The 22,874-nt window shown below is 39.6% G+C and overlaps 1 protein-coding gene across 4 annotated transcripts in view; it reads left to right on the top strand.

The window, feature by feature from the left end:
• Window positions 1–22,874, top strand: part of NR3C2 (nuclear receptor subfamily 3 group C member 2) — a 369,924-nt gene that overhangs the window by 6,248 nt on the left and 340,802 nt on the right. For all 4 annotated transcript variants that reach the window (XM_082388985.1, XM_082388986.1, XM_082388987.1 and 1 more), the window contains exon 2: window positions 1,576–3,358. In XM_082388985.1, coding sequence (XP_082245111.1) covers window positions 1,578–3,358 — 1,781 coding nt within the window. In that variant the 5' untranslated portion in view covers window positions 1,576–1,577. The remainder of the gene's footprint in view (window positions 1–1,575; window positions 3,359–22,874) is intronic.

Here is a 22,874-nt window from a genome sequence, read left to right as displayed (position 1 = left end):
AGAGTGAGTTAATTTTCTTTGAGATATGTTTCTTTAGAGTGGTCGTTCTCAAACCAGCGGTGATTTTGCACCCACCAGCCCCAGAGACATTTGTCAGGTCTGGAGGCAGTCTGGGCTGTCACAATGGGGGAGGAGGAATACTACTGGCATCTAGTGGGTAGGGGTCAGGGAGACTGCTGGACATCTTATGATGCGTAGGACAGATCTCAACAAAGAATCATCAGGTCCCAAATAGGGCCAAGGTTGAGATAGCTTGGTGTAGACACCTGGATCAAATTCCAGCTCTGCTGTGTGGCCCCTGCCTCAGTTTCCCCAGTTGTATCATTTGGGATAATACTTTTGCCAGTCTTGTAGGGTTGTTTATAAGGGTAAATAAGTTAATATATGTGAAAGGCTTGTAATGTGGCATTGAATGATATAATGCATAAGAATTATATAAATATAGCCTATTATCATTATTCTATCTATGAAATAAATTTATAGAGAGAGCCAGTGGGTAAGATGGTATATGTAAAACAATCCTGTGGGCTCCCTGAGGATGGGGACTGGGCCTGTTTTGTTTATCACTATAGATTCAGTGACTACTTGTAGGCCCAGGATGTAGCACATACTGGGTAAATATTTGTTGAATGAATGAACACATAAATTGTCAGGGCCCATCTCGAACTTCCTCCATTAACTGTTGAGACTGAAACTGGCTGTCTGTTGGGAGTCGTTTTAGCAGAAGTACCGCTAGGTCAGGCTGCATGTCAGAGTCCTTGCCAGGATTGAAATACAGACTAGAGTCCTGATATTCTCAAGTTGTCATACAGCCTCTCTGTTATGGACCAGCTTAATTAATCAGGATATGTGACTCTTCACTTTATAGAATTGATATTAAATTATCTTCATCACTAATCCATTTTAAGAAAATCTTATTGTTTTAAAAATAATTCTTAAGTTATTTTGCCTGTGATCATTCACTTGATGACTTTATATTGGGAAATGGTAACATTAATTGCATTTCCTCGTTGTCTTTAATAAAGCCACGTATTAGATACGGAAAGCAGCTTCCATATGCTGGAAAGACTCCAAAGGCTTTGGAGTTAGAAGATTTAGTTTTAAACCTGACTTTGTCACTTATTATGCCTTTGACCTTGGGCGAGTTGCCCTCTTCACTAAGCCCTCAGTTTCCTCCTTGCCTGCCTCATGATTCCCCAGGATTACTTTGCATATTGAATAAGTTAACATTTGTAAATACTCTTTGCAAACTCTAAAGGCTGTATTACAGCAAAGATGATTTATTGGCAAATATTCTTTGCAAACTCTAAAGGCTGTATTATAGCAAAGACGTTACTTTTATTTACATGCAAAATAGTTTTCTTGCTTCTTATATTCTGACTTCCAGACAAATTATAGTCAAGACTGTTGTATCAGCACCTAAGAAGGTAATAATTTTAACATAACTAGAAGTATTGCTTATAATAAGTAGAATACGTATTTATAGATCATTCCATGCAATTTCAGAATGTCTTTTAGAGTAATCTTGCTATCAAGAACTCTAATTCGATTTTTTAATACAAATTTATTTGTTAGCTATGGAAACCAAAGGCTACCACAGTCTCCCTGAAGGTCTAGATATGGAAAGACGGTGGGGTCAAGCTTCTCAGGCTGCGGAGCGTTCTTCCTCGGGACCTACAGAGCGGACCGATGAGAATAACTACATGGAGGTCGTCAACATAAGCTGTGTTTCCGGTGCTATTCCAAACAACAGTACTCAAGGAAGCAGCAAAGAAAAACAGGAACTACTCCCTTGCCTTCAGCAAGACAATAATCGGTCTGGGATTTTACCATCTGATATTAAAACCGAGCTGGAATCTAAGGAGCTTTCGGCAACCGTGGCCGAGTCCATGGGCTTATACATGGATTCCGTCAGAGAGGCCGACTACGCCTATGATCAGCAGAACCCTCAAGGAAGCGCGAGTCCAGCGAAGATCTATCCACACGTCGAACAGATGGTGAAATTTTATAAAGAAAACGGCCACCGTCCCTCCACGCTGGGGAGTGTGAGCAGGCCCTTGAGGCCCTTCATGTCTGACTCTGGGAGGTCCTTCCTGTCTGACTCGGGGAGCTCCGAGAACGGCGGGGTCATGCGCGCCATGGTGAAGAGCCCCATCCTGTGTCACGAGAAGAGCCCCTCTGTCTGCAGCCCTCTGAACATGTCATCTTCGGGTTGCAGCCCTGCCGGCATCAGCTGTGTGTCCTCCACCTCGGCTAGCTTTGGCAGTTTCACAGTGCACAGCCCCATCGCCCAGGGCACTCCTCTGCCGTGCTCCCCTAATGTGGAGAATCGGGGTTCCAGGTCACACAGCCCAGCCCACGCCAGCAACGTGGGCTCTCCTCTCTCCAGTCCATTGAGTAGCATGAAATCCCCGATTTCCAGCCCCCCGAGTCACTGCAGTGTAAAATCTCCAGTCTCCAGTCCTAATAACGTCATTCTGCGATCCTGTGTATCCAGCCCGGCAAATATCAACAACTCAAGGTGCTCTGTTTCCAGCCCTTCCAACACAAATAACAGATCCACACTGTCCAGCCCAACTGCTAGTACCGTGGGATCTATCTGTAGCCCCGGAAGCAACGCCTTCAGCTACACTGCTTCGGGCACCCCGGCTGGATCCAGCGCAGCCCGGGATGCGGTTCCTAGTCCAGACACACACGAGAAAGGTGCTCAAGAGCTTCCCTTTCCTAAGACTGAGGAGGCAGAGAGTGCAGTCTCCAATGGTGTGGCTGGCCAGCTTAACATCATCCAGTACATAAAGCCGGAGCCAGATGGAGCTTTTAGCAGCTCGTGTCTAGGAGGAAATAGCAAAATAAATTCTGATTCCCCATTCTCAGTACCAATAAAACAAGAATCAACCAAGCATTCGTGTTCGGGCACCTCTTTTAAAGGGAATCCAGCCGTCAACCCCTTTCCCTTCATGGATGGCTCATATTTTTCCTTTATGGATGATAAGGACTATTATTCTCTGTCAGGAATTTTAGGACCACCTGTGCCCGGCTTCGATGGTAACTGTGAAGGCAGTGGCTTCCCAATGGGGATAAAACAAGAACCGGATGATGGGAGCTATTACCCGGAGGCCAGCATCCCTTCATCTGCCATTGTTGGTGTGAATTCAGGTGGACAGTCCTTTCACTACAGGATTGGTGCTCAAGGTACAATATCTTTATCACGATCAGCTAGAGACCAATCTTTCCAACACTTGAGCTCCTTTCCTCCCGTCAATACTTTAGTGGAGTCATGGAAATCACACGGTGACCTGTCATCTAGAAGAAGTGATGGATATCCGGTCCTAGAGTACATTCCAGAAAATGTATCAAGGTAAGTGGGCCTTTTTCTCCTGTTTTGAAAATGGCTTTATAAAATGCTGAAGGTTAGCACTATCTTTACGGTTAAGAAATTTAAACATGTTTGATTTTTGTTTTCAGCGTGGTCCTTTAGCGCTTCCCCCTTCGCTTGTTGGTATGTTACTACTTTTTTGAAATAGAGAAACCAAAAATTCTGTGACTCTCTTAGAAAATATTTGTGTTGATTTTGAAGGAGTGTATTTAGGTGTTTTTCCCCCTCTGCATTGCCTGTTGTAGGTGTTTAGGAAAAGTTTGTTTCCTATTGCCTGTTACTATATTTACTTTAGCAGACTAGTGCTAGATTTTTTTTTCTTTAGCTGTGTACGGGTTCACTAAAATTGCTTTAACTTGGTCTTTTTGTGGTCATAGTCTTTTTTTTCCCCTTTAGTTTTCTTTATTAACCACTTCATTGGTTGTGAAAAATGAAATGAAACCCCAAATCTGTTACCCACAAGCTCCGCACCCTCTTCATCTTTTTCTAGATTGGTTAATCGTATGCAAGTTGTGGTTTTCAGTACAAATAAATCATTTCCTTAACTCTGGAGGGCTTTTTAAAGACTCAGCACATCTAAAATTACTAAGTGGCCCGTCTTGCTATCTTACTCATTGGAAGTGAAGTATGTCACTGCAGTTTTGAACTGGTATATTTATAACTTTTAAGATCTGCGAGAAGACATACTTTACTTACTGTAAAATATCTCTTGGCTTTCCTTCATGCAGATAGCATATTGTATATATTTAGAAAAAACAAGGAAGAGGTTTTAGATATGACTCTGAAGGGTGGTTCTAAGTTATGCAATGAATACTTGCATTGGACTTTGATTCAGTACTTTTATTACACGGTTGTGGTCAACGATCCCTGTGTTGAACATATAAAGAATAGATTTCCTAGATATAGTTCACACGGGCATCTAGGAAGTTGTGGCTGTTTTCCTTAAAAACTTATTTGGTGGGAAAAATGGCTATTCCCATTAACAAGATGTAAGGTTGATGTGTATTCCTTACTCTTTCTCCTTCAGTTTTTTACCAAAGCAAAAGGAAAAACTTTCATTTGTGCATTATTTTCATTGTCATTGACTCATACCTCGCTCCTCTTGCTTTTACAGAAGCACACATTCCATAAAGGAAGCTTACGCATTGTTACAGTTCTCAGTAGCATGACTAGTCAATCCTATCCTAATGCTGCCTCTCTCTCCTAAATTCTAAACTCTTTACACAAATGCTGAGGCGGCACGGTTTTCGTCAGAACCAAGCTCAGCAGGTGTTCCACTGCTAGTGCTTTGTTTTACTTTCAGAGAAGGACATTTTGCACACGATGTAGATATTTTTGTAAGTGATGTTTGTAGTGGGTTATTCAGAGGGGGACAGCCTGGTAGTTAAGAGCATGGCTGCCCTGGTTGAAATCCCCAACCCTGCCCCTTAACTGCTTTGTGACCCTGTGCACATCCCTTCACCTTTCTGGACTTTAGTCTTCTCGTCTGTAAAAAGGGAATTCAGTAGTACCCATCTCAAGGGTAGTCAAGACAATTGAGTTAATTTATGAGAAGCACTTTGACTATCATCCGGTACAGAGTATGCATCGTAGAGTATTATATACAGCTCATTGATTGCTCTTAGCATTTAATTCAATTGTTTTCATAACCTTTAGTTTCCATTTCTTTTAGTGTTCTCTTTTCTGCATTATGTGAAATTCCACAAAATCTTTTAAAGAAATATGCATAGTGTAAGGAAATATTTGTTGATAAATTCTTATGATTAAATTATTTTTTTTATGGTTAGGCACCCTACATTTGCTACTACATTTCTATTTATGTTCTTTTACTTTTGAAGGCCATTGCTTTGGGTAATGATATTTCTGGTAGAAATACTAGAGTGATACTAGCTAAAATCAGTAATTCTCTTCTGTTTGTTATGTATCCTATTTCTACTGTTTTAATTGTCTTTTTCACACTCAACTCATGAAGCCCCTCCTGGTGGTCTGGGGACGCATAGCCTTACATATTCATATAAATCAGTGACCTTGAGCCTACTCTGCCTTTGTGGGAACCTGGGGTGTTGTCTGGTGTCTCTTCTTGAGCATTCCAGAATTCTTAATGAGCTTGTTAATATAGTCAGAGGGGATTCATTTTGTTTACATATATACCGGTATTGTGCTAGTTAATATAAGTTTTCCAAAAACTGTAATGTCAAAGCTTTAATGTTATTCAAAGTCTCTTTTAGATTACTAATTCTTCACAGCTTTTCCTGGTGAATATTATCCAAATGTATTTGTTTTGATCATTCTCAGAGTAAACTTAGATTTTTTTCTGGATATCAGTCTACATGTTATGACATTTAATTTAATCTCATCCAAGCTTCATTATTGGCCTCTTCTTTTGTGTCTTTTGGACCAAATCCAACCTTTCTGCCTATTTCATAATTTAGAATGATGATACCCCATTCCAGGGAATGTTGGGTTAATGAATTAAAGATTGTAAAGGATCCAGGCAGTGCGTAACTGCTTCTAAGTTTCATAATATCCTTTATCTTTAGGTTCAACTCTAAACTGTTTTCTAGTAGATGCCAAAGTATGGTTTGGGGTTCCTGAGACCTTTTCAGGGAGGTCCACAAACTCAAAAATCGTGCATTGGTAAAAGCCATTCAAAATGGAAGATAGACCAACAGTTTTAACGTAATAGTGTGTGAAAAGTTCACTGACAGGGTTTCAGATTCCATGTGGCAACTAAGCTTTAAGAAACCACTGACTGTCCATTTTCAGTGTTGTGTTAAAGAATCGTATCTGCAATGATCTGAAATGACCATTAAAATGCTCTTCTTTTTTCCAACAACGTATCAGTGTGAAGCCAGGTTTTCTTCATATACTTGAACCAGAGCACATCACCACACATTGACCACAGAAGTAGATACGAGAATCCAGCTGTCTTCTATTAAGCGAGACAATAGACTTGCAAAAATGTAAAACAGTGCTGCTCTTTTCACTAAAGTTTTTCGTTCTGGGAAATAGTTATTTTTTTCACATATGCACTTTTATGTTAATGTATAATGACTTCTTTTAAATGATTTAAAAGAAATACTCGTTTTAATTTCTAATAGGGTAGATATCAGTAGATAGAAATGCATATAAACAAAAGCTCTTGTCCTTAATACATTTTAAGAGTGGAAAGGCATCCTGAGACCCAGAAGTTGAGAACTGCTGGTCTGTTCTATCCTAGACACCCTTCGGAGGTTAATGCAGAAAGAGGATATTACTTTATTTGTGTTAGCTTTACTGAATGTTATGCTGAGGAAGGGGTGCCCCAGACAGATAAGGAAAATGATTCTTATCCAGGTGAAATTGTCAAGCTGATAGAAGTGGGTGATGGCCATGGAGTGTGTGTCTGTTTCAGCCTGTGGGCGTTCTACAAGAGCGGTGACCAGAGGCACGCCTGTTACAGTTTCCAGCGAGTGGGTTATCTGAGGGCCACACTGGAAAGTACATGATGACAAAAGCTGGATGTAAAACTCTGCGGTGGACACTGGACCTAGTTGGGTCATGCAGATGGGAGTTCCCCTGTCCGCTTGGACACAGAGCTGTGGCCTTGAGTGAGTGGCAACTTCTCTCGGCCCCAGTTTCTTCATTTGAAAGAAAACGAGTTGACCTAGATGCTCTCCGAGGTCTGCCAACAGTGCGACTGACCGGCTGTGTAGTTTCCTTGGAGTCGTGTATGTTAAGAATAAAAATAGAAGTATCCCTTAACATATTTGCTAGTCTGGTTTCAAGTTTATCTTACTCACAAGTCCAGCTCTGTAGTTGCCAGGGTAGTCAGGATAGAAAAATGTCATGACCATTTACCGTTTAAAAGTAAGGGTGAGTAGGGGTGACCTGTCATTGTGCTTGGTGAAGTGGCAGGTTTTTTTTCTTTTAATCAAATCTTTCCTTTCTTAAAACTTGACACTTAACACTATGAGTTTCTTGTTCTTTTGAATTTACACTATTCCTTCTGGAAACAGGGTTTTTCTGTTGACATAACATTGGGTGTTTATGGCGATGGTCATAGTCACTTTGATAGCATTGTAACACAGTGCTACCATTGACTTAGACTTTCCGAATATAAAGTTCACTGTTTCAAAGGGCACATTCTGGTAGTTTTCAAGACAAGTAATCAGGAATTTATCTTAATATATGCTGAACTTTTTTTCCATGATAGGAGGAAACAATTTAGTGATAACCTACAGTTGTTTTCAAAATTTTTCAATGGTCCCTGGAGTTTTTCGAAACCCATCTTCCATAATAAGCCAAAAGCTTCAGAATTCAAGGAGTTTGTTACAAAGTTTGCCATGTCTCTTAGTAAGCTTTGTAAATAAACCGCTGAGATATAAGTAACTTCATGTAATGCAAAGCATGAAAGAATAATGGGTTTTGGAGGGGAGAGATTGACTGATTATTGGTGCTTACCATAATAAACCCATTACAGAATTACTTAGGTCATTTGGAAATGAAAACATGGAACTTTCTTTTTCTTATTTGTCTCATAATATTTTGATTTTGAAATTGCTAGTGTCCCTAGAATTTCTCCAGGTTAGTGTTCTAAATAGTATTTTTATAAATATTTAAAAGGAGACTTGCTTCTTTTGATGATTCATTCACCTTCATTATTTATTGTATTTCTGGTAAAAGTGGTGATCATTTTATTGAAAAAAAACCCCTATTCCTTTTTAATAAACAAATCACTATGTACTGCCCTTCTATACATTTTGCTTTTCACCTCACAAGTATCCTTGATTTATATGTCAGTATGTCCACCTTTTATTGTCTGAAGTGTTAGTATATTTAGAACTGTTTATTTCATACTTTAAAAATAAAGTGGAGATAAAAGCCCTGGTTTCAGTTAAATAAACTCAAATTATTCAACTTAAGGCAGTTCTCATACATACCAGTGACATGCTGAAACTAGGACCTGGAGATTTATCATTTATGGATTTGATGCCTTTTGCAATATTGAAATTCTGGGTGTGTCTGACCTTTTCTATCCTTGTAATGTTTAGAGTAAGAGAAGATGTTATATTGATCACCAGTAATTTAGGAGTAATACTTCACTTCCCCTGATGTCCTTTATTTTTTTCTCCAAAGTAATACTTATTTTCCCAGGCTTTCAACTGTTGCTGTAGTTTCATACAACTCACCTACTGATAAAATTTCAGCTCTGCTGCTAAATAATTTATCGTTTTCTTTCATTTACCAAATTCAAATTGAGAGAAAAATATTGATTTCTTGGATCCATTTAAATGTAGCCATTAAGTTGTATATTTTTGTGGACTGCATTCCAAAATTTATTAGTGAAAATCCAGGAAATATAAGTGTGTTAAATGGATAGTGTCATGTTAAATTTTAGGATTTCTAGTTTTAAACTTGTCAAGTATAGGCTTTGTTTTCATTTTTAAGAGTTTTATTTTGTTCTTTATATAGTAAGGTAATGATGAAGTTAAAATGTAATTTTATATAAGCACATGTTACTTAATTGATGCTCTGAAAACCTCTGGATTTATGATTGTTAGTGGTATGGCCAAGGCCAAAATTTCTATGTAGAAAAGAGGTAGAAATTGCTTATATTTTATGCAAGACATAGAACACTCTAGCCCAGGAAGGAAAAGAGGACAAACAAAAAGTAATTTGAATACTTACAAAGTTAATACCCTGGGGAGAGAGTGTGAGCTAATAACTGGCCGTCTGAATTCGCAGCTCTGGCCATGACTTAATGTTATCAGTGAAGACCACTTCATTGGCATGTATCCTCACCTTATATATTAGGAGCTGTCAAAACAAATATCCAAAAATTGTGACCTAAAACACAAAGAAATAAGGTTTGTAATGGGCAAAATCGACTTTGGGTGTTCCGACAGGGAAGGATCTGGGCGAGTCTTGGAAAATGAGGAGATGGGGGTAGGGTGATCACAGTTGGTATTTATCCTTAGTCTTGAAAAGTTTGCTGGGGATCGGGGGGCACTTCCTGGTGGAAGGAGTTAGGTGGGCAAACCCCTGACAGGCAGAAAACACCGAGTGTGGTCCAGCCGTATGGCTGGCTGTGATATGGGGAATTGGGGGAAAGAAGGCCTGGAAGAGCTTAGTTGGAGCTAGAAGCCAGTGGAACTTGGAAGTCACACTAAGAAGTTTGCACTTAATTTGGCAGGTAATGAGGAGTTCCTGAAATGTTGGAGCAGGCAAGCAGCCTGAGCTGAAGTACACTTGGGTAAAACCTTAATTAGGCAGTGGTTGTAGGGTGGATTGGAGCGTAAAGGGCCTTGTTAAGAAGTTATTGCAACAGTGCAGGAGGATGGAAACTGGAATCTCTGGAGCAAGGATGTCGGGGGTAATGGAAAAAAGGGGCAGATATGACTACTTTGACTACTAATATGACTACTACTTTGTAGTCATTGATTTTTATATAAAATTTTTATTTTGAAATAATAACAGACTTAAGAAAAACATGGGGGAGCCATTACAAAGAATGATAAACAAGGACACATGTACACAATACAGCCATCAAAATCCAGAAAATAACATTAAGTTACTGACATCTTGATTCTGGTTTTGCCAGTTGCACCCATAATGTCTTTCATAGTGAAAGGACCCCAGTGCAGAATTGTGTTTTGGGCTTTTAGCTGTCATGACTCTTTAGTCTCCTTCAGTCTGGGACAGTTCCTTACTGTTTTCTAGATTTCTTGACGTTACAATACTTTAGAGCAGTAAAGGCCAGCACTTCAGTAGAAAGTCCCTGATTTGGGTTTGTCCTCTGTTTCCTCATGATTTGATTCGGGTACCGCCCCCTTGTCAGGCGTATCACAGAAGGGATGCAACATCTTTCCTCCCGCTTCCTACCACATGCCAAGCCATTTACCTTTGTGCCTTTACAGTTCATCTGCAGCATTTTATCCAGGTGCCGTCTGCCAGGCTTCTCCACGGTCAAGTTACTCTTTTCCCTTTGCAATTAGGAGCTATTTGGGGGAGTGGTACTTTGAAGTTGTATAAACATCCCAGTCTTCATCGCACTTTGCTTATTCATTAAATTATCGATATCTTTATGGAATCATTGTTTCTTCTTTTCTGCAGCGAGTTATAGCCTGTTACTGCCCTTATTTTTGAGATGCAACCTGTTCCTCAAGCAATTGGGAGCCCATTCCAGCTGGTTTCCGTGACCTTTTGCCATGTGCCCATCATTTCTCTGAGCGCTTCCTTGCTTGAGGCCCATCTTGTACTTTTCCTGTCCCAGTCCTGGAGCCAGCCCTTTCTGCAAGGAGTGCCCCCCCATGCCTGCAGACACCCTCCTCTCTGTGACTGGAGTCTAACTCCTCATCCTGGGTCACAGGGCCACACCCCCACTGGATGCCCCCCTCCCCCTCTGCTGGGACTCTGACTCTCTGCATGGGGGGGTTTGCTGCCCCCCCCCCCCATGGGCCACCATAGCATCCACACCCCACCCCCCAGTGTGGAGCTCTGCCGTGCTGTGTCTGGCCTAATGGCTTTAGGACTAAATCACTAAGGAAGGGCAGGAGAGGAGTTGATATCTGAGTGGAAAGGATGTGAAAAATCTGTGAAAACTCACAGGTTGTCAGCTTGACCATCCTGGAGGGGGGTGAGCAATTAAGAGAAATGGAGAGGTCGAGAAGAAGTGATGATTTATCTTGGTTGCCTGAGTTTTACGTTCCAGAGAGGTGGAAATGCTGGGGTGGGAGTATGGGAGGCCTCTTCACAGACATGGCAGTGGAGGGGGCAGCGTGGGTGCTAGCCAAGGAGAGAAGGTATACATGACTCAAGTATCGTCTACAGCGCCTTCTCTGGGAGTTTGGAGGAAAAGAACCCCTGTAGGAGATGAGCAACACGTGCTAATAAAGGACACAGGAGTTGTTTTGACAGTCAAGATAGTGCGGACTCCTGGATGCCAAGGGAGGAATAACGTTGCCTTGGAATTTCCAAATTAGAAGGGCCCTAAGGCTGTCTATAAATCCAGCCCTCTACGGGCACAGATAGTGAAACTGAGGCTGAGAGAGACTGTATGCCTCTTCCAGTCTCAAAGTAGTAACAGAGCTTTCCTTCCAGTGGGAGAGGGGGGTTCAAAACCCGATGCGAGGGCTGAGGAGGCCAGGAATTAGGCCAAATAGTTGGAGCTGGTGTCTTTTCAGGAAGGAATTCTGTAGAGCGGTGGGAATGGGACTCAGCCTGTGATGGACTGAGGAATAAGTTAGCAATGAAGAAGAGAAACCTGTGGATGTGGGGAGAGTGCTTACGCTTGGGCGGTGCCTGTTTGGTGGTAAAGGGAGAGGCGTCGAAGGGAGAGACGTGGGCAGAAAGACACAGCAGGGGTGGAGAAAAGATTTCGTTGGACAGGTAAGGTCTAAAGAGGGCAGTGGACCTGTGCTGAGATTGAGGTTGAAACGTCACAGGGAGGGAAGTTGCTTGATGGGGGCCGTGTCCCAGGAAGACGAGGGCAGAAGTGAGACTGTAGTTAGCCTACGGTCAGATAGTTAACTGCCAGCTCGAACCCGTAGGTGGAGGCAGTTGCTGGTAGCTCGTGTCACCGTTTTATAGACCTGGAAACTGAGACTTAGCCTGTAAAAGAGATTCACGTAAGGCCACAGAGCTAAGGTAGATGAAGAAACAGACACTTGAGCTAGAGAAGATGAAAGCTGAATGTCCTGGAATAGGCAGATGGGTCTTTTCACAAGCGTAAATCAGATTGGGTGGCTGATCTAAAGCCCTCTGGCCGCATCTCATTGCAAGCAGCGTAAAGTAACTCAGGGTCTGTAAAGCACTGAGTTACCAGGCCCCTGACGACTTTACTTAGTATGTTTCCTCCTTGCTCATTTCCCACACTGATCTTTCTGGGGCAGACAGCCAAGCCCCCTTCCTTCTGGGGGCCTCTGCTTGCTGGTCCCTCTGGCAAGAAGGCTCTGCCTTCAGATTTTGGTTTCCTGTCCCTTGTCATTCAGGATTAGCTCAAATGTCACCCTCTCAAAGAGGCCTTCCCTGACCATTCTATTTAAAGTGATGACGCCCCCCTCTAACACATCATCCTCTTTTGTTGTCTTCATAGCACACACCTGTCAGAAATTATCTGCGTTTACTTCACTTCCCTAATTAGAATGTCAGCTTCCTGAGAGCAGGGACCTTAGCTGTCCTGTTTTACCAGTACATTCGCCATACCTAAAACAGTGCCAGGTACGCTGTGGATGTTCAGTAAATCTTGATGGACAGTAAATCTTGATGGACTGAGTGCCTTGGTTAGCAGAGGGACTTGGGGTGATGAGATAAGTGTTGGTGATTGGGTAAGACTGATAAAATTATTGTTAAATAATAGAGTTCTACTGGGTTTAGCAAAAATTCTTGTGACCTCTATCAGCATATTTTTTAAGGACTTTCACAAAATAAGCAACAGATGCTCTTCTTATTTTTTCTAATCTCAGCATCATAGAGGAGTTGGTAAGGGTATATTCCAGGCTCTATGGGGACATTCTTAGTCTTCATTTTGAGGTCATTTATTTAATTTTAATTGATAAACAGTGAAATGTTCTCTTTTTGGTGTACAGTTCTGTGAGTTTTGCCAAATGCAGAATCAGGTAACCACTGCCCACTCAAGATACAGAACAGTTCTATCACCCACTGAAATGCCCCTGTGTTGCCCCTTCCCAGTTCAGCCCCTCTCCTTACTGTCAAACCGTGGTGACCATTTATGTGTTCCCCATCCCTGTAGTTTTGTTTTTTCTAGATTGTCATATAAATGGAATCATACTTTATACAGTCTTTTGATTCTTGGTCCTTTAATTTAGCGTAGTGCATTTGAGATTCATCGGTGGTATTGCAGGCACCAGGAGTTAGTTTCTGTTTAGTGCTGAGCGATATTCCATCTATGGCCACATGATTGTTTGTCCATCCATTCACCTGTTGATGGACATTTAGGTTGTTTCCAGTTTGGGCTGTTACAAATAAGCTACTGTACGTATTCACATGCAAATCTCTGTAGGGATGTTTACTGCCTTTTTTCATCAGTAAATACCTACAAGTAAAATGGCTAGGCCATATAGTATCAATAGATGTAGGTTTAATTTTTAAGAAAGTATGAACTATTTCCCACCAAAGTGATTGTACTATTTTACATTCCCACCAGCAGTGTGTGAGTTCTGGTTCCATTACATCCTTGCCAACACTTGGGAGAGTCAGTCTTTTTAATTTTAGGCATGATAACAGTACTGATAACTTACTGTGGTTTGAATTGGTATTTTTCTAATGCTTACATGATACTGAACATCTTTTCAGGTGCTACTTGCCATCCATACGCCTTCTTTTCATGCCTGTTAACTCTTTTGCCCATTTTAAAAAGATGTTTCACCTTTATTCTTTTCTTCTTTTTTTTTTTTGTCTTGCCACATGGCATGTAGGATCCCAGTTCCCCAACCAGGGATTGAACCCGTGCCCCCCACAGTGGAAACATGGGGTCTTAACCACTGGACTGCCAGGGCAGTCCTCTCTTTTGCCCATTTTTATTGGGTGGTTTTCTTCTTTTTGAGTTCTGCTATCAGTGTATTTTAAGATAAGCTTTTTGATAGAAGACCTAGAACTAAGAGAGAAGTAGCTTTTAAAAACTCTGTGTTGGCAGTGGGAAAAATACCAGGCAGCTCTCGAATTATTTAGTACCTACTGTGTTCTTAATGTGGGTGAAGATACCAAATGAATATGAAGCAAACCAAATGTCTCCCCTGTATTCCCATCTAGCTGGGGGAGAGGACTCACGTGAGTTTATATAGCCCTTCTTTTGGTTGTTCCCTAAGTACGTGTTTGCTCTGTTACCAAAGATGAGAAAAGGAGAAAAAGAGTCTTATGTGGGCTAGAATAGTGAAGGAGAGCCTCATACAGGAGGTGAGATTTCAGTTGAAGTTTGAAGATTGGTGGTCTTTGGGGAGGAGTAGAGAGGTGTCATAGGAAGAAGTAAAAGCACAGGTCATGTGTGTGTGCACAGGACAAACAAGGCCTGCTTGGAGGGGTTTAGTGGTAGTTGGGGAAAACTAGACTATAGAAATCTGTGAATGCGAAAAAGAAATGCTTCGTACTTTTAATATAGTGCTCGTAAACATTTTTTTAAATTTTTTTTATTGTGCTAAAGGCTACATAATAGAAAACATACTATTTTAACCATATTTAACTGTACAGTTCAGTGGCACTGAGTACATTCACGTTGTTGTGCAACTCTCACCATCATCCATCTCCTGAATATTTCACCTTCCCAAACTGAAACTCTGTCCCCATGAAATAATTTTCTTTAAACCTAGGAATGACCTAAAAGGATAGAGAGGTCCATCTGGTAAGGGAGATAGAAAATAGTGACAGAAACAAATTTTAAAAAGCAACAGAGAGGCTATCATATTGGTAATTCAGGCTGAGTGGTTGGAATGGTGAACGAGGGATAAATATTAGAGACAGTTTGTGGGAAGAAGTCATTGAAGACCAGATTATCTGACCCAAAGCCTGTTTCTTTCCCACTCTACTCCCAAGCCATGTGTGTTAACAGCCCCACAAAAAGTAGATTGCCAAAGAGCATAAGGAAGAAAATGCAGAGTTTTATAGTAACAAGGAGAAAATTTCTGCATAATTATGACTCAAGAGAAAAGGAGCAGAATAGTTTTGTTATTTGGATGAAGGTAAAACCCCATAATTTCGATACCAAAATAGAATACTTTTTATTAGACTACGGAAAAACGCCCCCAGGGAAATGGAAACAGGAAGAACCAACTCCTGGTTTAACAAAGTTGGAAAGCAGACTGGTGAAAGATTATGTAAATCAATTAGAAATAGTGACATATGGAATTCTGATTCGCATACAAAGATATAAAGGAACAGAAGAATCTCAGCTCGTTGGGAAGTCCATTTATTTTGTGCTCAAGTAACTGGTGTTTGAATTCACAGGGCTCTTTCCAAAAGTGGAATTGTGCTGATTTTCCTCTATCACATGGTAGAGTTTGTATTTACTTAAAAAAAAATACTTTTCTGATAAGTTTGAGATGAGAGTCCAAGTGCAGAGTTTGGGAGTGTAGGGATGTGATGGGAGCAGATATTCTTTTATTTACTTCAGTTCGGATTTTCACTGTATTTTTTGAAATGGAAATTGTGTTCAGAGAGGCTTTTGTTCTTGGAAACTTGAAGGTATGACTGAAGAATTTCTGGTCGTACAATACAAAGTATTTTTTTCTCCATCTCTCTGTCATTTTCAGACCCAGTCGAGGTAAGTGTACATGTGAAGTATTCCTTTGAGACCTCTGGAAGCATTTGAGTTTCTGTATGTGGCAGAAATATGATAATTTTGTTGACATATACCCTGTATTTTGGACTTGGTTGCTATGATTCAGGTGAAAACAGCACTTTCCCCTCCTAAGTACTGTTTTTTAGGGAACTGAAGACATTGACAGAGGCCTGGAGTAGGGGAAAGAGGAGTTACAAACACAGCAACCTTTCCGTGGTGAAAATCTAAAGCAGATCGCTCTTATATTTACATGACTTCTGAAACGTTTAGCTCCATGGGTGGTTCTTAAATGTCCATCGGCAGGGATCCCCTATTTTTGAGCTAATGTTCATTTACAAGCCAAAGATTTTTATAAGAGGGTATAATTGCATGAACTGTGCATTTTTTTGAAGATTAATTTGTCGCCGGTACCCGAGGATGGAAGAAGTAAAGAATAGAAATCTAAGTGTTGAACGTGGTCTAGCCTCTACGATTTCATAACACTGATGAAATATGCTTTTTTAAGAATTTTGATTCTTGCCAATTCTACTCTAGCAGAAATTATCAAATTTAGTATTATGAGGGTTTTAAGGAAAGTCGACATAAAACAAATGTTAAGAAATCAATGTTTTATTTAATATGGAAAATGACTACATTTCCATGACTGTGTCAGAGTCCCTACACAGTCAGTCCCCTCCAGACCCAGACATGTAACCGGTGCAGAGCACGCTAACCCCGAGTTATTAAGGCTTTTAATCGATGAAGAATGATAGAAGTTTGCTTGTCATACTGTTCTTAGACAGTGTTGATATTTCAGCTGCTTGGCTTTAAAAGGGGGTGCCCTTCCCTGGTCCTTAGCCCAAGAGAGACTATGCAAGACAGAAAACATGGAGGTTTTTTAAAAAGGCATTCACTGCTACCTATAAGTAACTAAATGAAATACCAGTTCTGTTTACTGAACACCATGGAATCTATAACAACAATGCACATTAAAGGCACTTACTTGGAAGTCTACAAATAATAAATCCTGGAGAGTGTGTGGAGAAAAAGGAACACTCCTACACTGTTGGTGGGAATTTAAGTTGGTGCAGCTACTATGGAGAGCAGTATGGAGGTTCCTCAGAAAACTAAAAATAGAATTACCATGTGATCCAGCAGTCCCACTCCTGGGCATATATCTACAGAAAACTCTATTGCAAAAAGATACATGCACCCCAGTGTTCACTGCAGCACTATTTACAATAGCCAAGACATGGAAGCAACCTAAATGCCCATCGACAGATGAATGGATAAAGAAGATGTGGCATGTGTGTATGTGTGTGTGTGTATATATATATACATGCATGTATATATACATATATATATAATGGAATATTACTCAGCCATAAAAAAGAATGAAATAATGCCATTTGCAGCAACATGGATGGACTTTGTATGATAATCTATAAGTGAAGTAAGTCAGACAGAGAAAGACAAATATCATATGTTATCACTTACATGTGGAATCTAAAAAAGATACAAATGAACTTATTTACAAAATAGAAATAGACTCACAGACATAGAAAACAAACTTATGGTTACCAATGGGGAAAGGGGGAGCAGAGAGGGATAAATTAAGAGTCTGAGATTAACAGATACACACTACTGTATATAAAATAGATAACCAACAAGGACCTACTGCCTAGCACAGGGAACTCTTCAGTATCTTGTAGTAACCTATAAAGGAAAAGAATCTGAAAAAGAATAGATGTATTAGAAAGAAACACTTATTGGCAAAAGTTCTGGACGTGGATGGTGGTGACGGTTGCTCAACAATATGAATGTACTTAATACACTTAAAAATGGCTAAAATAGTAAATGTAATGTTGTATATATTTTATCACAATGAACATAGCACCTAATCCTAACAAAAATGTGGGTGCCTTCCATTGATGAAATTTGGCACACAGTAAGATTCCGGGGTGCTCTGAAGGCCCAGTGTGGGAGCCTGTCTAAGCAGAGAGGAGGTGGGGATCACCCAGAGTGGTGCGCTCACCTGTACAGTGTTGCACACAGGCTGTGTTCAGGACTGATTCCCACTCAGCAAGCCTTTATGAAGCACTTGATTCTGTCCGGGCAGAGTCCTGGGTGTATGTATGGTCACAATAAGAATGGGAACTTCCTTATCCTTCGGAACACCCAGTCTAGATCCAGCCAAGATCCCATTGCATAGTAGGTTGTGGTGAGTCTTTTTCTGGAGGTACCAAGTAATGTTTCCAGAACATGGGGGAAGGAACACTTCGAAAATATTCATTTCATTAATTAAATTGCATGATGGCCACGAGCAAATTTTATGTGATTGGTCAGAACTCTTGGTTTGGAAACAGCACAGGAAGCCATCTCATACTAACTTAAACAAAACGGAATCTCTTGGCTCACAAAATGGGAGAAGTTCAAGGGGTAAACCTCAGGCTTGGCTAGATCCCAGGTTTCAAATAGTGATGTTGTGAATTTCTTTGTCTCTCCATCTGTTGGAGCTTTTCTCTTTTCATTCGACTTTGTTTTGGGGAGCAGTGGCCAGTATCACCCTGGGCTTGTATTTTCATTAGTTACTGACCCTGGTGGAAGGAACAGCCTCTTTCTTGATAGATTCTGATTGGCCTGGCTGGGGTCTCGTGTCCAGCCTTGAGTACAGATGGTGATGGTGTGTGTGTACATGTATGCAGATGGGGGGGTGAGTGCTTGGCCTCACTGTGGACTAAGAACACAGCAGGATGGGTCTCCAGAGTGTTCTGGACAAAGAAGACTGTACTCTATAGCAATAGTTTCAAAAGCTGATCATATTGTCAGTTATTAATTAGCTCTTATTGAAATAGAAATGTTAAGCACAATGCTTGATTCTCTAAGCATTATCATTAATGAGGTTTTACTAGTATTGAAGTGAACTATCTGGTAATGTTGAAAACTTGTGGAGGATAGAAAAATGATGATTGGGAAAGGCCAATGCAATGTTTTTTAGAGGGAGAGAAGATCTGATGGTCTCTTTTGTGAAGTATATTTATAGATGATTTGATGATGGGAAAATTTAGCAGTAACCAGGATGTGCTCCAAAAACAGTACACTGCAGATTCAATCCCACTTTCTGATACAGAGGGAAAATTGGGATTAATGCAACTCTAAAATGTTCATTAAATTGACCCCATTAATAAATATGGCCCCAGACCATCCAGAACTAGTTATCATTGCCCATCTGGGAGCACCTAAGAAGTACCTTATATTGTATTTTCTTTGGCTTATTCATCGAGAGCCTCTGCCGTTCTTGGTAAAAATGATATTTTCTTAGTGTGGGAGGATTACTAATAAAATGAACTTACACCTGTTCACCAGTTCAGTATACATGCATACTTAAGCATATAATTTTGCATATGGCTTCAGAAGATTCATGGATCATTTCATGAACTCATGGACTGCAGGTTAAGAACCACTCCACTTGGTCATTGTTAAAATATGATTACATAACTACAGAAAGAGGACTGCAGTGATCAACTACCAATAGGACATGTGTAGTTGAAAATGCAATTTGAATTGTGTGTTCAACAGTAGTGCTAGGTTATACATTTGGTCACATCGTCTTACGCGGTAAATATTTATGCAAGATGGTTATCTAGGCGAAAGAATCCCATGAAATAGGGAATGTGGAGTGGCCCATATAAACAGGCCAGAGATATCAGTTGATCTGATTAGTTGATTTCTGACAAGTTGAAAAAGATGAGGCTCAATAAGCTTCCAGGTATTGACAGGTAGAGATAGCATCATTTAGGAAGAATATAATCAGAAGCCAGAGTAATCTTGGTAAATGGGAGAAAATGTAAGAAATGAATATATAGGAGAATGGTGGTGGATAGGAAGGCCGACTTTGAGGTCATATCTCCACTTACTTGGTGTATGACCCTGGGCAAGTTTACCTACCCTCTCTAAAAGTGAGTTTCCACATCTTTAAAAGAGTGACAATAATAGTCCTTACCTCCTGTGGCTATGGGAAATTTATCTGAGCTAGTCTGAATAAAGTGCTGGCATACAGTGAGTGCTCAATGGAAATCCTAGTTCTTACCATTATTGTTGATTGTTATTAATAGTTCAATTAGAAATGAAATCGAGGAATAGGAACAATAGAAACTACAAGCGTAAATAATTGCTCATGTGAAAGTATGACCTAAAAGATTCCATTGTGAAAAGAATTAGCAATGTAGATTTAATAAATTCAACCACAAAACTAACATTATTTTAGAGCGAGGAAATCCTTCCAATTCTCTGTGCCCTCATGAGATCCTTAATTGAGAACTCTATTCTTCTCTGAATTCCAAAAATAGAGATTATTATGAAGATAGTTTAGACTAGTGATTCTCAACGCTTTCTTAGAGCAATACAAATGAAGATTAATATTCACATATATCACATACTCCATGGCAGATTTGATTTAAAAAGCATTGTGTGGGTATGTGTGTGTGGGCAGCAAAGCAAATAGCACCGTGAGCTTTTTGTTTTTGTGGTATTCATAAAAACCAATACTCGGCATAAAAATATTATTTTCTTAGAGTTGCTTATTATGGGCTGTAGCATAGATCAGACAGGCTGCATGGTGATATACTGTGATGGTTTTAACTTCCATCTCTCTTCCCATCTGTGAAAATATTAGGATGCAAACGAGTGAGTGGCCTTATTGTAGGAAGAATCATGGACCTGTTGTGTGTTTCTATTTGAAAAGTAAATAATTCACAAACATCAATTTCATTATTATTAACAAATTACTTGGCACACAGCTCACAACTGATCACGCCCTACTGTATGGTACTCTGATATAAAGGAGAGCCTGAGAAATCAGTAAAAATGCCATAATCCCCCCTCTTCCTCCACACAGTTGAAATCACTAACTAGAATAATGCTATTCAAATTGGAGAACCGTTCAGTTGATGATACCAAATATATAGTTGCTGTCTTCTTTGGACAATAGAATAAAACAAGAAGAAATCCTGTTAGGGATTTAGATCAGCTATGAAAATCTGCTGACTTTATATCACTGTTAAACATTGGGCTAGAATTATTGTTCGGAGAAGGCCCATGACAGCTTTTACTCTGCGAGGTTTTAAAGGTAAGAATAATTTTCATGTTTGAGATTTTTTTGATGTAGCTGCAACCAGAATAGAAGTGTCTTAGATTATCACTTTTCCTCAGATTGAGTAATTCGGCTGTAATAAGTCAGCATATGTTGCTGTCTAGTCTAAAAACTACATGAGGATAAAAACATGTTATATAAAACCATCCATAGTATCAAGTCTTTACGATTTCACTCTGCTGAAGATTTAATGCCAGCACCATACACCAGATAATTTCCAGTTTCTCTGAAAGAGAATGTCAATCGAGAAAAAACATTTGAACACCTATCTAAATCCTGGAGAGAGAAGTACTTTATAAGACTAGAGCAGTGTGTTTTGTTTGATTTTGTTTGATTTTAGGTTTCAGGTCTCAAAAGGATAGACTGTGATTTATGGGTATCATTCATTATATTGAAAAATACAATGATGTTGGTGCAGTAATCCCTATTAATCCTGTAAATTAATGTTTTTTAAGGAGGGTATGGTTTTATTAAAATGTGCTTTGGTTTTCACTGTTTGTATGTGGGTCTTATTTATTAGCTGAGAACATATTTCACAAAACATGTTGAACAAATAATGTTATTAAACATACTTTTATTGAGGTGTAATTGGTATGACATATTTTTCAGGTGTATGTTTTGATATCTATATATATCATAACTTTTATAACTGAAAATATGTAAATTTTGAGCCCTTCACCCATTTCGCCCCACCACCCACCAAAAAATATTTTATATGACTTTCAGTTCCTCATAATTGTCATTTATAAATATAAATTTAGACAAACCGGTTTATATGCCTATTCAGCCTTGATTCTTGTTATTCTGAGCAGATCTCAATTGTGGACTTAGGGTCATTTCCAAGGTTCACATGTTGATAATAAATGTAACGTAATTTAAAAACAGACTGGAGCAGTGGAAGAAAGCACACACACACATAAACTGAGCACTTTGATTATATAAAAATTCTATGTGCCAAATAAAATGCCTACGTGCCAAATAAAATTAAGACAAAAGATGGGAAATGATGATTAGGTTAATTATCTCTATATTAGGAGCTAATAGAAATCAATAAGACCGTGGAGACTTCCAGTAGGGGTGGGAAAAAACAGACAAAGAACATGAAGAGACAGCTCATAGAAAAGTCAATACAGAGGGAGTGCGTGAACTTCTAAACTGTTTCGTCATGCTAGTAAGTAGAGAGATGGAAATGAAAGCAACAGTTAGATAGCATTTTTCACCTGTCAAGTTTGCAGAGAGGAGGACAAATGATGGATAGATGGATTCCACTGTGAAGGATGTCCACAGGGAGTAAGTATAAATAGAAAGAAGTGATATGGCAGCAGGTACCATCAGAAGCAGTGTGATGTGATTCCACAGCAGGAACTCTCCAGCCAGAAGGCCTTGTATGAATCTCAGCTTCACCACTTACTAGCTGTGCAATCTTGAGCAAGTTACTTAACCTTGGTTTTCCCATCTGTAAAATGGAAATAATCATAGAATTTATCAAACGGAATTGTTATAAGGGTTCATTGAGTTCATATATGTAAAGTGCTTAGAAATGTACTTGGCCCATGTAAGCCCTACATAAGTATGTTTGCTTTATTGTTATTATTATTGATTATCATTGCCGTTATATACCTCAGAAGGTCCAGTTTCTTGGACTGTATCATCAGGAAATTATTATACATGTGGACAAAGATTAGCGTATAATGGTGTTCGTTTTAGCATAACTTACAAAAATTTAAATAGCTTTTTCCCCAATGAATTGGGAATTAGCCAAATCATGGTAAATCTATTTTTATTACTATCATGTATGCAGTCATGTCTATGGAGAAAATTTAATAACTTGGAAAATCATTAAAATTTAATGTTTTTCATTTAATATTATATATGCAACTGTATTTACAGAATTTGTGCACATTTATGTATGTGTATATTTCATTCCCAGTGGACATCAATGTGTGTATTTCATTGTCAGTGGAAGGAAAAGTCTCAAAATCAGAAGCGGTTGTCACTGAATAGTAGGATTTCTGTTTCGTTAATTTTTCTTTTTTGTAATCACCAAATTTTCTATGATGAGAATATTATTTCTGCAGCAAAAAATTATTAAA

Source organism: Balaenoptera borealis (genome assembly GCF_965194805.1).
Source record: "Balaenoptera borealis genome assembly, chromosome: 4".
In the NCBI taxonomy this organism is placed as follows: domain Eukaryota; kingdom Metazoa; phylum Chordata; class Mammalia; order Artiodactyla; family Balaenopteridae; genus Balaenoptera; species Balaenoptera borealis.
This window is presented reverse-complemented; position numbering and strand designations above follow the sequence as displayed.